This window comes from Octopus sinensis, linkage group LG28, assembly GCF_006345805.1.
Source record: "Octopus sinensis linkage group LG28, ASM634580v1, whole genome shotgun sequence".
NCBI classification, from domain to species: domain Eukaryota; kingdom Metazoa; phylum Mollusca; class Cephalopoda; order Octopoda; family Octopodidae; genus Octopus; species Octopus sinensis.
Genome location: NC_043024.1, coordinates 2,646,864 through 2,666,024, shown reverse-complemented (window position 1 = coordinate 2,666,024; position 19,161 = coordinate 2,646,864). Strand labels below are relative to the sequence as shown.

The 19,161-nt window shown below is 43.1% G+C and overlaps 1 protein-coding gene across 1 annotated transcript in view; it reads right to left on the bottom strand.

The window, feature by feature from the left end:
* Window positions 1–17,191, bottom strand: part of LOC115225753 (1-deoxyxylulose-5-phosphate synthase YajO-like) — a 21,828-nt gene extending 4,637 nt beyond the window's left edge. Inside the window, exons 1-7 of the mRNA XM_029796697.2 lie at window positions 16,903–17,191; window positions 10,893–11,044; window positions 4,338–4,500; window positions 2,600–2,773; window positions 1,680–1,777; window positions 1,218–1,399; window positions 55–194 (exon numbers count right to left, since the gene is read on the bottom strand). Coding sequence (XP_029652557.1) covers window positions 55–194; window positions 1,218–1,399; window positions 1,680–1,777; window positions 2,600–2,773; window positions 4,338–4,500; window positions 10,893–11,044; window positions 16,903–16,992 — 999 coding nt within the window. The 5' untranslated portion in view covers window positions 16,993–17,191. The remainder of the gene's footprint in view (window positions 1–54; window positions 195–1,217; window positions 1,400–1,679; window positions 1,778–2,599; window positions 2,774–4,337; window positions 4,501–10,892; window positions 11,045–16,902) is intronic.
* Between the last annotated feature and the right edge of the window lie 1,970 nt (window positions 17,192–19,161).

Genomic DNA, 19,161 nt, shown 5'->3' with positions numbered 1-19,161 from the left:
ACAGACATTAACAAAACAAGACAAGAATAAAAAGGATTTTTAAGAAAGCCCTACCTCTTCACATGTCAGTTCCCAGCCACTGGAAGCCCCAAGATTGTCATCAAGCTGGTACATAGTTTTAGCACCGATGATAACTGATGCCACCATCTTTCTCTGAAGGAGCCACCGAATGGCAACTTGCGCCACACTTTTATCTAGCAAAAACAAAAAAAAAAAAATTTTTTTTAGGGGTTATACCTTGTCTAGAAAATAATTTGGATCCGAGGTTTTGTGTTGAAATAGCTTTACAATGGATGAACCATTCCAGGTGTTTAAGAATATACAAAGCTTCTAAATTCACTTAGAATTTAAATTTTGCTTAAAATATACATATATGTATAGGCGTAGGAGTGGCTGTGTGGTAAGTAGCTTGCTTACGAACCATATGGTTCTGGGTTCAGTCCCACTGCGTGGCACCTTGGGCAAGTGTCTTCTGCTATGGCCTCGGGCCGACCAAAGCCTTGTGAGTGGATTTGGTAGCCAAAAACTGAAAGAAGCCCATTGTATATATGTATATATATATATATATATATATATATATATATTTAAAAAAGGAGATGTGGAACACGAGTTGTGATATATAAAAAAGGAAATGAAGAAAATGCTGACAAAATAATTTAAGTAATTTAAGTAATTTAATTAGGTGAATGTTTTTTACCGGTAAAAAGAACTTTCACCTAATTAAATTACTTAAATTATTTTGTCAGCATTTTCTTCATTTCCTTTTTTATATATATATATATATATATTTATATGTGTGTGTGTGTGTGTGTGTGTGTGTGTATGTTTGTTTGTGTATGTGTTTGATCCCCCAACATCACTTGACAACTGATGCTGGTGTGCTTACGTCCCCGTAACTTACCGGTTCAGCAAAAGAGACTGACAGAGTAAGTACTAGGCTTACAAAGAATAAGTCCTGGGATAGATTTGCTCGACTGAAGGCGGTGCTCCAGCATGGCCACAGTCAAATGACTGAAACAAGTAAAAGAGAGTATATACACACACACACACACACACGTGTGTGTGTGTGTGTGGTCAATCCAAATAAACAAATAATAAAATTAACAGACAAGAGGATGGGCCCTTCTTCCACCAAATAAAAGCATAAAAATTGTGGAGGTTTTTATTGTAGGGAATAGGGGCCGACTGTTAGAAAAGATAAAAACCCCTGAACTTACTGTGATTTTGTGCAATTTTTTTCATAGCGTCAAGAAGGAGCCAAATGTCGTCTCTGGATTGTAAAGTGGACCATCCAGGTTGGGTTTCAAGAACCCGGTTTTTCTCATCCAGAGCTGTATACCCGATCCTAGATTCTGCCGAAGGGGCTTCAGTTCTTTTGAATTTACCAGAGAGGAAACCACTGGAAAGAGATATAGTTTATTAAATGAAAGCTCTCTCTCTCACACACACACAATATATAAGTGTGTGTGTGTGTGTAAAATCCAAGGATCAAAGTGTAGGAAGTTGGTAAGGCTCAAGTGGTCTGTCCAAGGTACAAGAAACAGCTTTCAGGAACTATTTCTAGCATGTCAAACCACCACACAATGTCAGCCCTTGACGTTGACATAGTAACAGGAGCAATGACAAATATTTCAAAGAATTACAAATTATTCTAGAATAAAAGGTCAGATGTTGCTCACCCTTTTAGGGGACTCCATGGTAAAATGGATATTCCGTCATTTTGGCACACTTGGAATTCTTCAAACTCAGCATTTCTCTCCATGAGACTGTATTGTTGCTATGGAAACAAAAATAAGCATTATTTATATATATATATAACAATTTCTTCTTATCTTTTACTTGTTTCAGTCATTGAACTGTGGCCATGCTGGGGCACTGACTTGAAGGGCTTTAGTCAAATAAATCTACCCCCAGTATTTTTGTATTTTAAATCAGGTAGGCGCAGGAGTGGCTGTGTGGTAAGTAGCTTGCTTATCAACCACAAGGTTCCAGGTTCAGTCCCACCGCGTGGCACCTTGGGCAAGTGTCTTTGGCTGTGGCCTCAGGCCAACCAAAGCCTTGAGAGTGGATCTGGTAGACAGAAACTGAAAGAAGCCCTCATATATATATGTGTGCGTGTGTGTGTGTTTGTCCCCACCAACATCGCTTGACGACCGATGCTAGTGTGTTTAAGAGATACGATGTCACTGGTGCCAAGCTGTATCGGTCCCTTTACATTTCCCTTGGATAACATCAGTGGTGTGGAGAGTGGAGGGTGGCATGCATGGGTGACTGCTGGTCTTCCATAAAACAACCGTGTCCGGAGGGGAACTTTCTAGGTGCAGTCCCACGGTCAGTCATGACCAAAGAGGGTCTTTACCCTTTACACACACTGCATACATAAATATATACACACATAGCCACATATATATATATATATATATATATATATATATATATATGTATGAATACAGAGATGGCCACATAATTGGTTCACACCTTAGACAAGTGTTTTCTACATTAACTGCAGGATGTGTAACTATAACATTGAGGAAATAAAAGAACAAAAATAAAACAAAATTAGGAAAAAAACAACCTCTAAAATATTGCTTCAACTTACCTGAAGAGTAAGAATTGATGACATACCGATGTGGTTGGCCAGGTCCACCGTTTTCTGTAGCTGCCAGCCACAGAAATTGCTTACACCAATATGATGGATCTTGCCAGCTCTTTGTAAATCGTGGAAGGTCAAAAGGGTTTCCTTGATTGGTGTACCACTGTCCCAGCAGTGAGCCTGGTTACGAAGGGGGAAAAAAAATAAATAGAGATGTGGTAAGAACTGGAATGGCTTTTTAGGTGTTGATCTCATCTCTGAAGATGGTATGTTGGGTTTTGGGGACAAAGTAGGAGTCTTTGGAGACGGAATATGAGTCTTTGGAGATAAAATAGGAGTCTTTGGAGATGGAACAGGAGTCTTTGGAGACAGAATATGAGTCTTTGGAGATAAAATAGGAGTCCTTGGAGATGGAACAGGAGTCTTTGGAGACGGAACAGGGGTCTTTGGAGACGAAACAGGGGTCTTTGGAGATGGAACAGGGGTCTTTGGAGATGAAACAGGGTTCTTTGGATACGAAACAGGGTTCTTTGGAGACGGAACAGGGGTCTTTGGAGATGGAACAGAGGCCTTTGGAGAAGGAACAGGGGTCTCTGGAGATGGAACAGGGGTCTCTAGAGATGGAACAGGGGTCTCAGGAGATGGAACAGGGGTCTCAGGAGATGGAACAGGGGTCTCAGGAGATGGAACAGGGGTCTTTGGAGAAGGAACAGGGGTCTCTGGAGATGGAACATGGGTCTCTAGAGATGGAACAGGGGTCTCTGGAGACGGAACAGGGGTTTTTGGAAACAGAATAGGAGTCTTTGGAAGTAAGAACTGGAATGGCTTCATCATCATCATCATCATCATCATCATCATCATCATCATCGTTTGTATGTTCACTTTTTTCATACTTGCAGGGGTCAGATGGAATTCTCCATAATGTAGTTCAAGATACACTATTCCTGAAAACAACACAGGGTGGTCATGTTTGGAACATAGGCCTACTGGATTAAATAATTACAAATATTTTGTCCTTTCTAACTCTTCACTAAAATGTGTGTTTGTGTGTATGTTATAGCAAGTGGAAACTTACCTGATAAAGGTCCACATAATTGGTCTGCAAACACTCAAGACTCTTCTCTAAGGCCTAGATGGAGACCCGTCTTTCCAAGTTCTTATACAGGGCTTAGAAAAACTCAAGGACCACTGTAATAAGTGTGTGAATCTGAGAGGGGAATCATCATCATCGTTTAGCGTCCGCTTTCCATGCTGGCATGGGTTGGACGGTTCGACCAGGATCTGGGAAGCCAGGAGGCTGCACCATGGCTCAGTCTGATCTGGCAATGTTTCTACGGCTGGATGCCCTTCCTAACGCCAACCACTCTATGAGTGTAGTGGGTGCTTTTTACGTGCCACTGGCACAGGTGCCAGACGAGGCTGGCAAATGGCCACGATCAAATGGTGCTTTTTATGTGCCACTGGCACGGAGACCAGTCGGGGAATATGTTGAATAAAATCATAATTAACTGATCCTCCTCTATTTTCATTTATCCCAAAGCCAGGAACTTTCCGGCCCATTTTGTAGACTATTCCTGAAAACAAGACAGGGTGGTCTTGTTTGGAATGTGTTTTATCACTGGCCAGCTAAGATCGGATCTAACTGGACTAAATAACTACTACGGATACTTTATCCTTTCTATGCTATTCTAACTCCTCCCTACAAAATTTGAATGTGTGTGCATTATAGTAAGTGGGGACTTACCTGATAAAGGTCCACATAATTGGTCTGCAGACACTCAAGACTCTTCTCCAAGCCGGCCACAATGTGTTTACGACTGAGCCCAACAGCATTGACGTCGGTCGGGTCGTTGGGGTTGGTGTTGACCCGGACCTTAGTGGCAATAACATACCTGCTCCTTTCTTTACTAAGAAAAATTAAAAACAAAAATACATAAACGTGTGTACACACCCACAGAGAGAGACGCACAGACAGACACACACACACAGACATGTTGCTCCGCACAATCTTTCAAAACCCTTACCCACCCACTTCTACTCAGCTTAGGCCTTAAGGGGCCACCTGAACACCTCATCTTCAACATCTCCAACTGATTGTTCTTGACCCCTTTTTTTTTTCTGAATGGGAGTAACCATACAGCTCCTCTTTAAGACCCAGCCCTTCCCCCACCCTTCAATCATACTTTAACCCCTCATCCACTAGCATGGAGCTGATGTCGCTTCCCTCGGGTTCCATAATTTTATGAGCTGCAGGGTGACCTCAGTCCGCATGCTTTCTAGCCAGCAGCTCCTTATGAGCAGCGAACCTGCGCTCATTAGTGGCAAGAGGATGTTTATGGCATACATGCTGCATTTGAGCTACAGCCGTCAAAAGAGAATGACTGCAGTAAGCTCACTCGAAGAAAAACTGAGCAGGACCAGGGGCAGGCACACCAGATAGTGTTGGTGGGATGGCAAAAAAAAAAAAAAGCACCCCATACATGCAGTAAAGTGGCTGGTATTAGGAAAGTCATTCAACAATAGAAACCATGCCAAAGTGAACATTAGAGCTTGGCATAATCTTCTGGTTGCCTGCTCCTGCTAAACCGTCCAACCAATGCCAGCATGGGAAACAGACATTAAATGAGGATGTTGGCTTAACTATCAACTGATAAGCTGTAATCCTAATTACAGTATTATCAATTACAAACAACACCAAACACTTCCTTCTGTCAAATTATGATTTATATATCTTTTTACCCTTTTACTGGTTTCAGTCATTTGACTGTGGTCATGCTGGAGCACCATCTTTAGTCAAGCAAATCGACCCCAGGACTTATTCTTTGTAAGCCTAGTACTTATTCTATCAGTCTCCTTTTGCCGAACCGCTAAGTTACAGGGATGTAAACACACCAGCATCGGTTGTCAAGCGATGTTGGGGGGGACAAACACAGACACACACACACACATATATATATATCATCATCATCATCATCGTTTAGCGTCCGTTTTCCATGCTAGCATGGGTTGGACAGTTCATCATCATCATCATCATCATTTAGCGTCCGTTTTCCATGCTAGCATGGGTTGGACGGTTCAACTGGGGTCTGGGGAGCCCGAAGGCTGCACCAGGCCAGTCAGATCTGGCAGTGTTTCTACAGCTGGATGCCCTTCCTAACGCCAACCACTCCGAGAGTGTAGTGGGTGATTTTATGTGCCACCGACACAGGTGCCAGACGAGGCTGGCGAACGGCCACGCTCGGATGGTGTTTTTATGTGCCACCGACACAGGTGCCAGACGAGGCTGGCAGACGGCCACGCTCGGATGGTGTTTTTATGTGCCACCGACACAGGTGCCAGATGAGGCTGGCGGACGGCCACGATCAGATGGTGTTTGTTACGTCCCCAAAGCACGGAGGCCAGTCTATGCGGTACTGGCTACGGCCACGTGCGGATGATTTTCTTGTGTGCCACCGGCACTGGTACCACAAAGATACAAATTCCATTTATGTTCATCTATTTTGATTTGTTTTGATTTGATTTGATTTGATTTGATTTCACTTGCCTCAACAGGTCTTCACAAGTGTCACAAGAAGGAAGGTATGCATAGGTGGACTGTCTACGTCGCCGGGTCTTCGGATGGTGTCTTTATGTGCCACCGACACAGGTGCCAGATGTGGCTGGCGAACGGCCACGATCGGATGGTTTTCTTGTGTGCCACCGGTACTGGAACCACAAAGATACAAATTCCATTGATGTTCATCTATTTTGATTTGGTTTGATTTCACTTGCCTCAACAGGTCTTCACAAGTGTCACGCGTGTCACACACTTGCCTCAACAGGTCTCCACAAGTGTCACACACTTGCCTCAACAGGTCTTCACAAGTGTCACACACTTGCCTCTGCCTCAACAGGTCTTCACAAAGTGTCACACACTTGCCTCTGCCTCAACAGGTCTTCACAAGTGTCATAAGAGGGAAGGTATGCACAGGTGGACTGACTACGTCGCCGGGTCTTTGGATGGTGTTTTTATGTGCCACCGACACAGGTGCCAGGTGAGGCTGGCGAACGGCCACGATCAGATGGTGTTTGTTGTGCCCACAGCATGGAGGCCAGTCGACGGCCACGTTCGGATGGTTTTCTTGTGTGCCACCGGTACTGGAACCACAAAGATACAAATTCCATTGATATTCATCTATTTTGATTTGGTTTGATTTTCACTTGCCTCAACAGGTCTTCACAAGGGTCACACACTTGCCTCAACAGGTCTCCACAAGTGTCACACACTTGCCTCTGCCTCAACAGGTCTTCACAAGTGTCACACACTTGCCTCAACAGGTCTTCACAAGTGTCATAAGAGGGAAGGTATGCACAGGTGGACTGACTACGTCGCCGGGTCTTCGGATGGTGTCTTTATGTGCCACCGGCACAGGTGCCAGATGAGGCTGGCGAACGGCCACGATCGGATGGTGTGTGTTGTGCCCACAGCACGGAGGCCAGTCGATGCGGTACTGGTTACGGCCACGTTTGGGTGGTTTTCTTGTGTGCCACCGGCACTGGTACCACAAAGAATACAATTCCACTGATGTTCATCTATTTTGATTTGTTTTGATTTGATTTGATTTTCACTTGCCTCAACAGGTCTTCATAAGTGTCACAAGAAGGAAGGTATGCACAGGACTGACTACGTCCCCGGTCGGGGCACGGGTTATGGCCTGACTAATCTTGCCGGGTCTTCTCATGCACAGCATACTTCCATAGGTCTCGGTCTCTAGACATTTCCTTAGTGAGACCTAAAGTTCGAAGGTCGTGCTTCACCACCTCGTCCCAGGTTTTCCTGGGTCTACCTCTTCCACAGGTTCCCTCCACTGCTAGGGTGTAGCACTTTTGCACACAACTATCTTCAGCCTTTCTTGTCACATGACCATACCAGCGCAGCCGTCTCTCTTGCACGCCACAACTGACGCTTCTTAGGTTCAACTTTTCTCTCAAGGAACTTACACTCTGACGATTATGAACACTGACATTACACATCCATCGGAGCATACTGGCTTCATTTCTTGCGAGCTTACGCATATCCTCAGCAGTCACGGCCCATGTTTCACTACCATGTAGCATGGCTGTACGTACACATGCATCATACAGTCTGCCTTTTACTCTGAGCGAGAGGCCTTTTGTCACCAGCAGGGGTAAGAGCTCTCTAAACTTTGCCCAGGCTATTCTTACTCTAGCAGTTACACTTTCAGCACACCCACCCCCGCTACTGACTTGGTCTCCTAGGTAGCGGAAGCTATCAACTACTTCTAGTTTGTCTCCCTGGAACGTGGCAGAAGTTGGTCTCTGCATATTTCCAGTGTTTATTGCTCCTGAGCATTTGCCACAGACAAAAACTATTTTCCTAGTTAGCCTTCCTTTGACATTGCTGCACCTCTTATGTGTCCATAGCTTACACTTGGTGCATCTTATAGAGTTTCTACCTACACCTTTTTTACAGATCGAGCAGGGCCATCTACCTGAAGGCGTTTGTGATTGATCTACCTTCCTACTTATTAGAACTTTGGTTTTGGCTAGGTTGATTCTAAGGCCCTTCGATTCTAATCCTTGTTTCCACACCTGAAACTTCTCCTCCAGTTCTGATAGTGACTCAGCAATTAGAGCAAGGTCATCAGCATAGAGGAGCTCCCAGGGGCAACCTGTCTTGAATTCCTCCGTTATTGCCTGGAGGACTATGATAAATAGGAGGGGACTGAGGACTGAACCTTGGTGGACCCCAACCTCTACCCGGAATTCTTCACTGTACTCGTTGCCAACCCTCACCTTACTAGCAGCGTCTCTGTACATGGCTTGCACAGCTCTCACCAACCATTCTTCTATCCCTAGTTTCCTCATTGACCACCAGATAAGGGACCGGGGGACCCTGTCAAAGGCTTTCTCCAAGTCAACAAAAGCCAGGTACAAGGGCTTATCTTTGGCTAGGTATTTCTCCTGCAGCTGTCTTACCAGGAATATAGCATCAGTAGTACTTTTCCCTGGCACGAACCCAAACTGCATATCATCTAAGGTAACTCTCTCTCTAATTAGTTGGGCTACAACCCTCTCCGTAACCTTCATTACCTGATCCAGCAGCTTGATGCCCCTGTAGTTATTTGTCTCTAGGGCGTCGCCTTTACCTTTGTAGCAGTTGACTATTATGCTGCTACACCAGTCATTGGGTATGACCCCCTCGTGTATCACCTGGTTAACTATACGGGTGACTAAGCTATAGCCGACACCACCAGATATTTTGAGCATCTCTGCAGTAATTCCTGATGGGCCTGGGGCTTTCCCTGTTTTCATGCTTCTAATTGCCTTATCTACTAAGGAACTGTTAACTCGGATTGCTGGTCCCTCTGTTGGGTCGACATTCGGCAGACTCTCTTTATCCCATTCATTTTCCTCATTCAGCAACCTTCATAGTGGCGTCTCCAAGCTTCTCTCTTTGCATCCTCATTTAACGCAAGTGAACCATCCTCCATGCGAACACATTTCTCTCCTACCACGTCACGATTCTCTCTCACACACTGTCTTGCAACACGAAATACCTCAAGTCTTTCATCCTCACGACGCAGGACATTGGCAAATTTTTCCTTATCTGCCTCCCCTCTGGCTAGATAGACCTGTCTCCTGGCTTCCCTTCTGGCAGACTGATACACTTCCCTGCTACCACCGTTCTTCCAGGCCTTCCAAGCCTGTTTCTTTTGTCTAATAGCCCTGTCAACAATATTGTTCCACCACCACGTTATTTTGGGTCTTAAGGGGACTTTGCACCAGCCACAGATCTGGTCAGCGGCTTTCAGCAGGTTGTCCCTCAGAAGCGTCCAGTTGTCTTCTACCCCATGCGTAGCTATACTCCCTTCCATTTCGTCTAAGGCTTCAAATAACATATCTCTAAATCTCTGTCCATTCGCAGGGTCTTTAAGCTTCCAGACCCTTCTTCTCCATGTTGGTCGTCTTCTAGTCGCCCTCTTTGTCCTGATCCTAAAGTCACTAACTACCAGTCTATGTTGTGGGGTGCATTCTTCACCTGGGAAGGTTTTGGCATTTATAAGCAGCCATCTTTCCCTTTTTCTGGCAAGGATGTAGTCGATTTGGCTAGTATGCCGGCCCGATCGGTAGGTGACCAGGTGGCTTGTCGGTTTCCTGAAGTTAGTGTTGCAAATCATAAGACTATTCGCATCGCAGAACTCCAGCAGCCTGGTTCCCTCCTCGTTGCGGGAACCATAACCGTAGCCTCCATGCACGCCATGGAATATACGATGGGCTTCTTTCAGTTTCCGTCTACCAAATCCATTGTCAAGGCTTTGGTCGGCCCGAGGCTATAGTAGAAGACACTTGCCCAAGGTGTCATGCAGTGGGACTGAACCCAGAACCATGTGATTGATAAGCAAGTTACTCACCACACAGCCACTCCTATGCCTATAGGAACGTTTTATTGGTTTGAATTGACATCAGGTTCACAGATAATTATGTCGTCCCTTAACAATCTGCAGTTGAGCTACCTTACTTTAGTAATCCCAGTGACGGTATTATTAATTACAAACAGCCCCAAACATTGACTTCTGTTAAATTAGATTTATTGACTTGAGACCCCCTTCGGTCATGACTGACCGTGGGATTGCACCTAGAAGGTTACCTTCCCAGGCACCAAGTCTGGGCAAGGTTGTTTATGGAAGACCAGCAGTTGCCCATGCATACCAGCCTCTCCTCTCAACACCATCCTATGTACATAGGGTAAAGACCCCCTTCGGTCATAACTGACCGTGGGATTGCACCTAGAATGTTCCCCTCTGAGGCACAAGTCCAGGCAAGGTTGTTTATGGAAGACCAGCAGTTGCCCATACATATCAGCCTCACCTCTCCATGCCATCATATGTACAGAGGGTAAAGGGTAAAGACCCCCTTCGGCCATGACTGACCCTGGGATTGCACCTAGAAAGTTACCCCCCCCCCAGGCACAAGTCTGGGCAAGGTTGATAATGGAAGACCAACAGTCACCTAGGCACACAAGCCTCTCCTCTTCACACCACTGATGTTATCCAAGGGAAAGGCAAAAGGGGCCGATACAGCTTGGCACCTGTGACGTGGCAACTCATTTCTACAGCTGAGTAAACTGGAGCAATGTGAAATAAAGTGTCTTGCTCAAGAACACAACACACAGCTCGGTCCGGGATTCAAACTCACAACCTCACGATCGTAAGCTCGACGCTCTAACCACTGAGCCATGCACCTCCACAAATTAGATTTATACAGAAACGTTTTATACAGAAAACTATATTCCTACCTGCTGAGCCAATTACCAACAATTGTCTCTGACTGACGGTTCGTGTAGACATCTGCTGTGTCTATGAAGTTGCCACCACATTCAGCAAAACGGTCAAGGAGTTGATATGAACCTGTGGGATCCAACTGACCTGGTCGATGACTTTTTTCATCCTATCAACAAAAAAATACAATTTAGCAAAATTAGACCTTAAAATTAATTAACAGTTCATTAATTTTTGTCAAGTACTGATAAAGAAAAAAGAACTAAACATTAAGAATAAAGTTGTTAAGAAGTTGACTCGGCAATGACATGGTTCCCGGTTTCAATCTCACTGTGCGGAACATTCGAGAGTTTTTGGTTAGGAAATTCTAACACACCTGCCATATTCTAATATAGCACCTTCAGGTTATTACCTTTTGACAAGCTTCTTTCAGTTTCTCTTGGCTGTATTTCAGAGACAGTGCATCAAAATTGAAAATATTTGTTTAGTAATTTCAGTAAAGAAATTTGTTTTCAATTATTTTTTCAGCTAAATTACTAATGTCTATGCATTTTTGGGGGTATGCTTGTGCACGCGTGCATGCATGCGTGTGTATATACACACACATACATAGACACAGTGTGGGTATTAAATAAAAGACTAGATTGCCAGATAAATTCTCCTCTGTCCAATTCTATTCAAGAGTTTGATTAAGAAGTTCTAACACACCCACCATATTCTGCTGAAAAATTATTAAAGAATTGCTGAACAAAAACTTAATTTTGATATACTTTCTCCGAAAGAATCATTTCTGCCTACCAAATCCAGAAGGTTTTGGTCAGCCATGGGCCAAAGTAAAAGATACTTGCTCAAGGTGCTGTGCAGTGGGACTGAACCAGAAATCGTGGTTTGGAAGCAAACTTCTAACCACATGGCTTCATCTCCACCAAAAACTCCTTGGCAGCAATGGGATGAATAGAAATGGTTTTGAAATAGGGTTGTTTTATCCGATATATCTCTGGCACCAAACCATTCTTCAGATTCACAAGAATTACTGTTTTGTTGTCTATACAAAAAAAAAATAAAGGATTGGAATGCAACAATATTCAGTGAATTAATTGTCTTTGCTAATTACTTTATACAATTCCATATTTTGCACTGAAAAGATACAATTCAAACAAAATATTTTGAGCATGGGATTAAATACAAATATTTGGAACATTGACACTTTAGAAATTATAATAGATGCTCAGGTTTGAATTTTTAGTTAATCATTCTGGCTCTCGTTTGTGTAATTATCTTCATTTAACATTGGTTTTCAATGCTGGCATGTGTTGGCAGGTTTAACAGGATATATATAAACCAGCCTTTCGGCTTCTAACCAGCGCCATGAGAACATCGTTGTCTTCGTCTGCCGAAAAAGGCATTTTTTTCCAAATACGCCAGCTAAACTAAGTTGTACTGTCTACTGTTCATAGTCGTAAGACACCTGCTGTTTTTGTCCTGTTATTACCATTATTGTTTTTTGTATTTATATTCATGTGGCATCGTCCGTTTTTCTGTCCCTGTTTCGTATACATTTGATCCTTCTTCCAAGAAATCTAATGCTCGTAGCTTAGTTTTTCCTTGGGGCTGGCCAGATCGGAGCGATCTCAAGATTAATCAGCCGAAATTGCGAGGATGATCCGGTTCTTGACTGAAGATTAAAGGCTTCAAATGTCCCGTCCGTGTTTTTTGTATTGTCTTCTAAATGTTTTACGTTCTTGTCCCAGTTTGTATTTTTCTACATATAATATATATATATATATATATATGTTTACAAGTATTTTGGTTTTTCTGGGAGTCCCTTTTTAAAGTAGAAGAAATAGCTAAGGGATTTTGGCTGCTATTTCTAAACTTCAGTCTGTGGTAAAGCAAATCTTCGCTGAACCCTAATTATTAAGTATTACTTAAGTTTACCATGAAATGGTCCTTCTTTCATGCCGAATTCTGCTTGGTGAAATTATTGATTACTTCTTAATTAATTAGTTTTACCCTTTGTTATTATTGGTATATATATATACCTATATATGATGGGCTTCTTTCAGTTTCCATCTACCAAATCCACTCACAAGGCTTTGGTCAGCCCGAAGTTATAGTAGAAGACATTTGCCCAAGGTGCCACACAGTGGGACTGAACCCGAAACCATGTGGTGGGTAAGCAAGCGACTTACCACACAGCCACTCCTGCACCTATGTATATATATACGATGGGCTTCTTTCAGTTTCCATCTACCAAATCCACTCACAAGGCTTTGGTCGGCCCAAAGCTATAGTAGAATACACTTGCCCAAGATGCCACGCAGTGGGACTGAACCTGGAACCACGTGGTTCATAAGCAAGCTACTTACCACACAGCCACTCCTATGCCTTCGTTATATTTTATTCTCGTTAAGCTCAGATGTGTATGTGATTAAAAAAGTGAAAAAAAAATCCCCACAAATGGTTTCAATACAGTTTTAAAGATTTGGAAGAATTAGAATGTTCTCCAGTAATTTTCTTTCATAGCCTCAGGCCGTTGCCAGCCTCATCTGGCCCCCGTGCTGGTGACATGTAAAAAGCACCATCCGATCATGGCCGTTGCCAGCCTCATCTGGCCCCCGTGCTGGTGACATGTAAAAAGCACCATCCGATCATGGCCGTTGCCAGCCTCATCTGGCCCCCGTGCCGGTGGCACGTAAAAAGCACCATCCGATCCTGGCTGTTTACCAGCCTCGTCTGGCACCTGTGCTGGTGGCACGTAAAAAGCACCCACTACACTCACGGAGTGGTTGGCGTTAGGAAGGGCATCCAGCTGTAGAAACATTGCCAGATCAGACTGGGCCTGGTGCAGCCTTCTGGCTTTCCAGACCCCAGCTGAACCGTCCAACCCATGCTAGCATGGAAAGCGGACGCTAAGTGATGATGATGATAAATGTTTATGTTAATTTAGGAATTTTCCAGCAAAATCTTGAACTCTGTCCTAAAAGACATACATGTTTATGTTAAATGAAAGTAAAGTTCAGCTTTTCAATTGACTGTACAAACAATAAGGTTTTCTGTTACAGCTGAAGTGCTTTTGTATTGTTAAGTAGTTTAATGTGATGATAGGTTTGTTTAAAGATAACGTATTTTAGGCTAAGCACTGCTGAAATTGGGGAAGCAGAGTAGCTGGCTGGCTGAGCGGTCAGCCCCATGGGAAGCTTTTATCAAGGTGACACTGAGGCTACTATATAACCATACATCCTAGTTTCGCTATTTAATAAGGGCTGTGTCTAATATGCCTGGCATGTCCTATGCCATCAAATACTGCGCGCATGTGTGTGTGTGTGTCCTATGTCACATAATACTGTGTGTACGAGTAGTATAACATATGGGTGGAGGCCTAGAGATTGGGGTTGTGTACTACCCACGCTCGTGATATCGCAGGCTCCTGGACCAGGCAATGCAATATTTTTTTCCTGAGAAGGGTGAATAAAGCTTAAGGTTAGGGGTGAGATATTATACTTCATATACCCCTAGCTAAAAAGAATGTGTGTGTCTGTGGGGTAGGTGAATTAATCATCAGAAGCGCTTTGTCCCACATAGAAACTGCAGAAGCTACTAAGAGATTTTGCAAGCTCTTAAATCCATCGCAGTGTTAGAAATCTTTGTGTTATCATCAGCCGGTATCTCAGGGTCAGTAGCGTTTCGCCCCTTAGCCTCTCCACTTCACCTGAATGGGACAGCGAGGACTACAAGAAACCTAACTGCTTCGTTATTTGAAAGGAAAATATTTATAATTAAAAAGAAAAATGAATTGGGGGGGGGGGATGCTGAGATTTTTACAAACACAAAACACCCTTGTATCAATTTCTTTCCTTTTTTGATGAATTTTGGAATGACTATCCTTCGAAGTCCCTTACCCCATGGCAAGGGAAACGAAAATGGGTAAGAAGTGTTGTAGGGTGGCGGAGATGAAATAAATGTAAAAAATATATATATATTTTCTTAATGGCAGGCGTAGGAGTGGCTGTGTGGTAAGTAGCTTGCTAACCAACTACATGGTTCCGAGTTCAATCCCACTGCGTGGCACTTTGGGCAAGTGTCTTCTACTATAGCCTCGGGCCGACCAAAGCCTTATGAGTGGATTTGGTAGACGGAAACTGAAAGAAACCCATTGTATATATGTATATATATGTATGTGTGTGTGTGTGTTTGTGTGTCTGTGTCTGTCCCCCTAGCATTGCTTGACAACCGATGCTGGTGCGTTTACGTCTCCGTAACTTAGCGGTTCGGCAAAATAGACCGATAGAATAAGTACTGGGCTTACAAAAGAATAAGTCCCGGGGTCGATTTGCTCGACTAAAAAGGCGGTGCTCCAGCATGGCCGCAGTCAAATGACTGAAACAAGTAAAAGAGTAAAAGAGTAAAGAGTATCGTAATTTTAAAATATTCAACTTTTCGAATTTTTGTTTTTAAATTAAAGTTTAAAATACGACTGGTCCGAATTGTTGGCTTAAATCCCAGCCATTGACCCTTAGATGTGTTTATCGGGAGAAAGATAATTTAAAAACCTCAATACGTTAAAGCGACAAACAAACGAGGACGGTATGAGGTGGTCGTGAGATGTGCTAAAAATAACAGCTAAACACCCCCCTTAAATCACGCAGAAAAATCCTTTTGTTTTGGTCTTTGCATACTCGTACGAATTCCCGTGTGTGAAATACAAATTCGCTAAAGTTTCTGAAAATTCCCCCCAAAAATAAGTTATGAGGGATTATTATGCTGTGCGTAAAGCAGGGTTCCAATTTTTTTTTCTCCAACATAATTGTAATCTTAATAAAAACGTGTCAAGGTGTCTGAAATCCACGCACTAATTTTTTCCCGCCTTTTCTTTTCCCCACATTAAATTGACATAGTTGGAATCTACACCGTCTGAACGGAATTTGTAGGAAATTTCATTAAAAAGAAATAATCATTTTTATTAAAGATGCGAAGAAACGAAGTTGGAGCGGGGCTCAATTATAGACAGGTAAGGTAAGTAGGTAAATAGGTAGGTAAGTAGAGAGATAGGTAGGTAAGTAGAGAGACACGTAGGTAAGTAGAGAGATAAGTAGGTAGGTAGGTAAGTAGAGAGATAGGTAGGTAAGTAGAGAAATAGGTAGGTAAGTAGGGATACAGGTAGGTAAATAGAGATACAGGTAGGTAAATAGAGAGATAGGTAGGTAAGTAGAGAGATAGGTAGGTAAGTAGAGAGGTAGGTAGTTAAGTAGAGAGATAGGTAGGTGAGTAGAGAGATATGTAGGCAAATAGGTAGGTAAGTAGGCAAATAGGTAGACAGGTATGTAGGTAGGTAGGTTATGATATACTTTGTTTTTTGGGGGGGAGGGTTGAGGGGGTGTCTTATATTTGAAAACGGCTCAGGGATAACTCAGAGAGACTTTACATCTACCTCTGATTGTACATCTTGTTTTTATTTTTATTTTCAGGTATAAAAACATGTTTACGCTAATAACTCAAACATACCTGGTGTTGATCTTAATATTCCCCCGTGCGTGACGTACAATAACCTGTTTAAAGTATTATAACAAACGAATTTTGTGTCTCCCTCTTAATATGTATATAAACTCTTGTACATATTTCCCTATTGTTTGGGTCACACCTAAAATGCATGTTCGTGTATGAATACCTGTTGAAGGTATGCCCCAAACAAAAGGAATGTATTGTAAAATGACACTAAAACTTCGGGCTGTACATTCACATTGCTACGGGGGTGTCGAAAAGAAAGTAGTAACCATGTAAAGGCCATCGTCATAGTAAATTAGTGGTTTTCTTACCAAGTTCGATAAGTTACTATAATCGTTATTATCAGGGATGCTTAGAATATGTTAGGATATAATAATAATAATAAACATTGTGTACAGTGCTCAGGTGCACTACAACTCATCTAAAGTGCATATATAATCAGGTGTAGTTTCGACGGATTTCGGAAAGCATGAGGATAGGAGTTGATGAATGAATAAAGGTGTAAAAACGGGGTTTACTTACAGTAGCGCCAAAAGTTAGGGCGCCAAAGCATATATTGGAGACTTTCATGCCACTGGACCCCAGGTAGTTGTAGTCAACGTTTAGAACCATGGTTGTTATAAATGGAAATATCTGGTCGTAGTGTGTATATAAACGGGGTGGTTATAATGTTGAGTTGACGGTATTTAAGTTTGACTGGAAAACACACAGCAGCAGCAGTACTTGTGACAACAACATACAAAACAACAGCAGCAGTGGAGGCTGTATGGCGTAGTGGTTAGGGCAGCGGACTCGCGGTCGGAGGATCGCGGTTTCGATTCCCAGACCGGGCGTTGTGCGTTGTGTTTATTGAGCGAAAACTCCTGAAACTCCACGAGGCTCCGGCAGGGAGTGGTGGCGACCCCTGTTATACTCTTGTGCTGCCCAATGCTTTCCCTTCATGGCAGAATTAATAGTCAAGACTATTTAAGCATTTTATCGGATCAAATTCATCCTATGGTTGTGGAACTGTTTCCGGAGGGAAACGTAATGTTTCAGGATGATAACGCACCAATTCACACAGCTAAAGTCGTTACTGAATGGCACGAGGAACATTCTAGTGAAGTTGAACATCTTATCTGGCCACCACAGTCCCCAGATCTCAATATTATTGAACATTGATGCATTTTAGAAAAACAAGTAAGGAGTCAATATCCTCCACCATCATCAATACAAGAACTAGAGACTGTTTTAGCTGAAGAATTGACAAAAATTCCTTTGGAAACAATTAAAACTTTGTACGAGTCCATACCTCGTAGAATTCAAGCTGTAATTACTGCCAAAGGCGGTCTTACCCCATATTAAAATAAATCTGTTTGAAATTTTAAGGTGTTTCCATTATTTTGTCCAACCTCTGTATATATATACTCTCTTTACTCTTTTACTTGTTTCAGTCAGTTGACTGCGGCCATGCTGGAGCACCACCTTTAGACGAGCAAATTGACCCCGGGGCTTATTGTTTGTAAGCCCAGTACTTATTCTATCGGTCTCTTTTTGCCGAACCGCTAAGTAACGGGGACAGACGAACTCTATAACTGGTTAAAGTCCTTTATTTTCGGCCGAAAAGAGGTTGTCACAGTTCTAGGACAGCACTCTTCGCCCTATGAGATGACATCTGGTGTGCCGCAGGGATCTGTTCTTGGCCCCCTTTTATTTGTTGCATATGTTAATGACATAGATGCCAACTTAAAGAATGCCACAGTGCTGAAATATGCAGATGACATCAAGCTGTACCTCGAAATAAAGAGGTCAAATCCTATACACTATGGATCTCTATTGCAAGCAGACCTGGACACAATGCAGCAGTGGATCATGGACTGGCAACTCAAGCTGGCTGTGGACAAATGTACCACCATGCATTTTGGGAGGAGAAACCCAGCGTCCACCTACTCCCTCCACAACACTAGTCTCAAAAGGTCTTCAAGTGAACGTGACCTGGGTGTTATTGTCGACAGCGATTTGCGTTGGACAAAACACATCGCTAAAATTGTCAAGAAGGCTGAGGGTGTCTTGGCATCACTCACCAAATCCTTTGTGAGCCGCTCTCCGGCTATCTATCTGCGGCTGCATATAGCTATGGTAAGACCTCACCTGGAGTTTGCATCGCCGGTCTGGAGCCCCTATCTTGCCCAGGACATCAATCATCTGGAAGCTGTTCAGCGACGTGCAACCAAAAGAATACCCTCCATCAGGCATTTGCCATATCCTGAACGCCTTACCTCCCTGGGCATGGACACATTGAAACTCCGACGTCTGGCAGCTGACTTGGCAGACACCCATAAAATTATCAACCATCGCACAAACAATAACTCTGAGCACCTCTTCAAACTCCACCCATCTAACACCCGTGGACATATTTACAAAGTAAGAAAACAGCACAGCTCCCATGACTTCAGGAAACATTTTTTCACGCTGAGAGTTGCTGAAGCGTGGAACAAACTGCCGACATCGGTTGTTAGTTGTCGGAGCACTGCTTCCTTCAAGACTTCCATGCTTCCTGAGATTCGCCAACACTACACTTGATTTTCTCCCCTCCATACACCCAGACATTTCTACACTACTGCATGTACTTTATATGCACTTTCTGACAAGTTGTGGTGCACCTGAGCACTGTATACAATAATTTCATTATTATTATTATTATTATTATTTATAAACACACCAGCATCGGTTGTCAAGCAATGCTAGATGGACAAACAAACATATACATACACATACATACATACATATATATACATATAT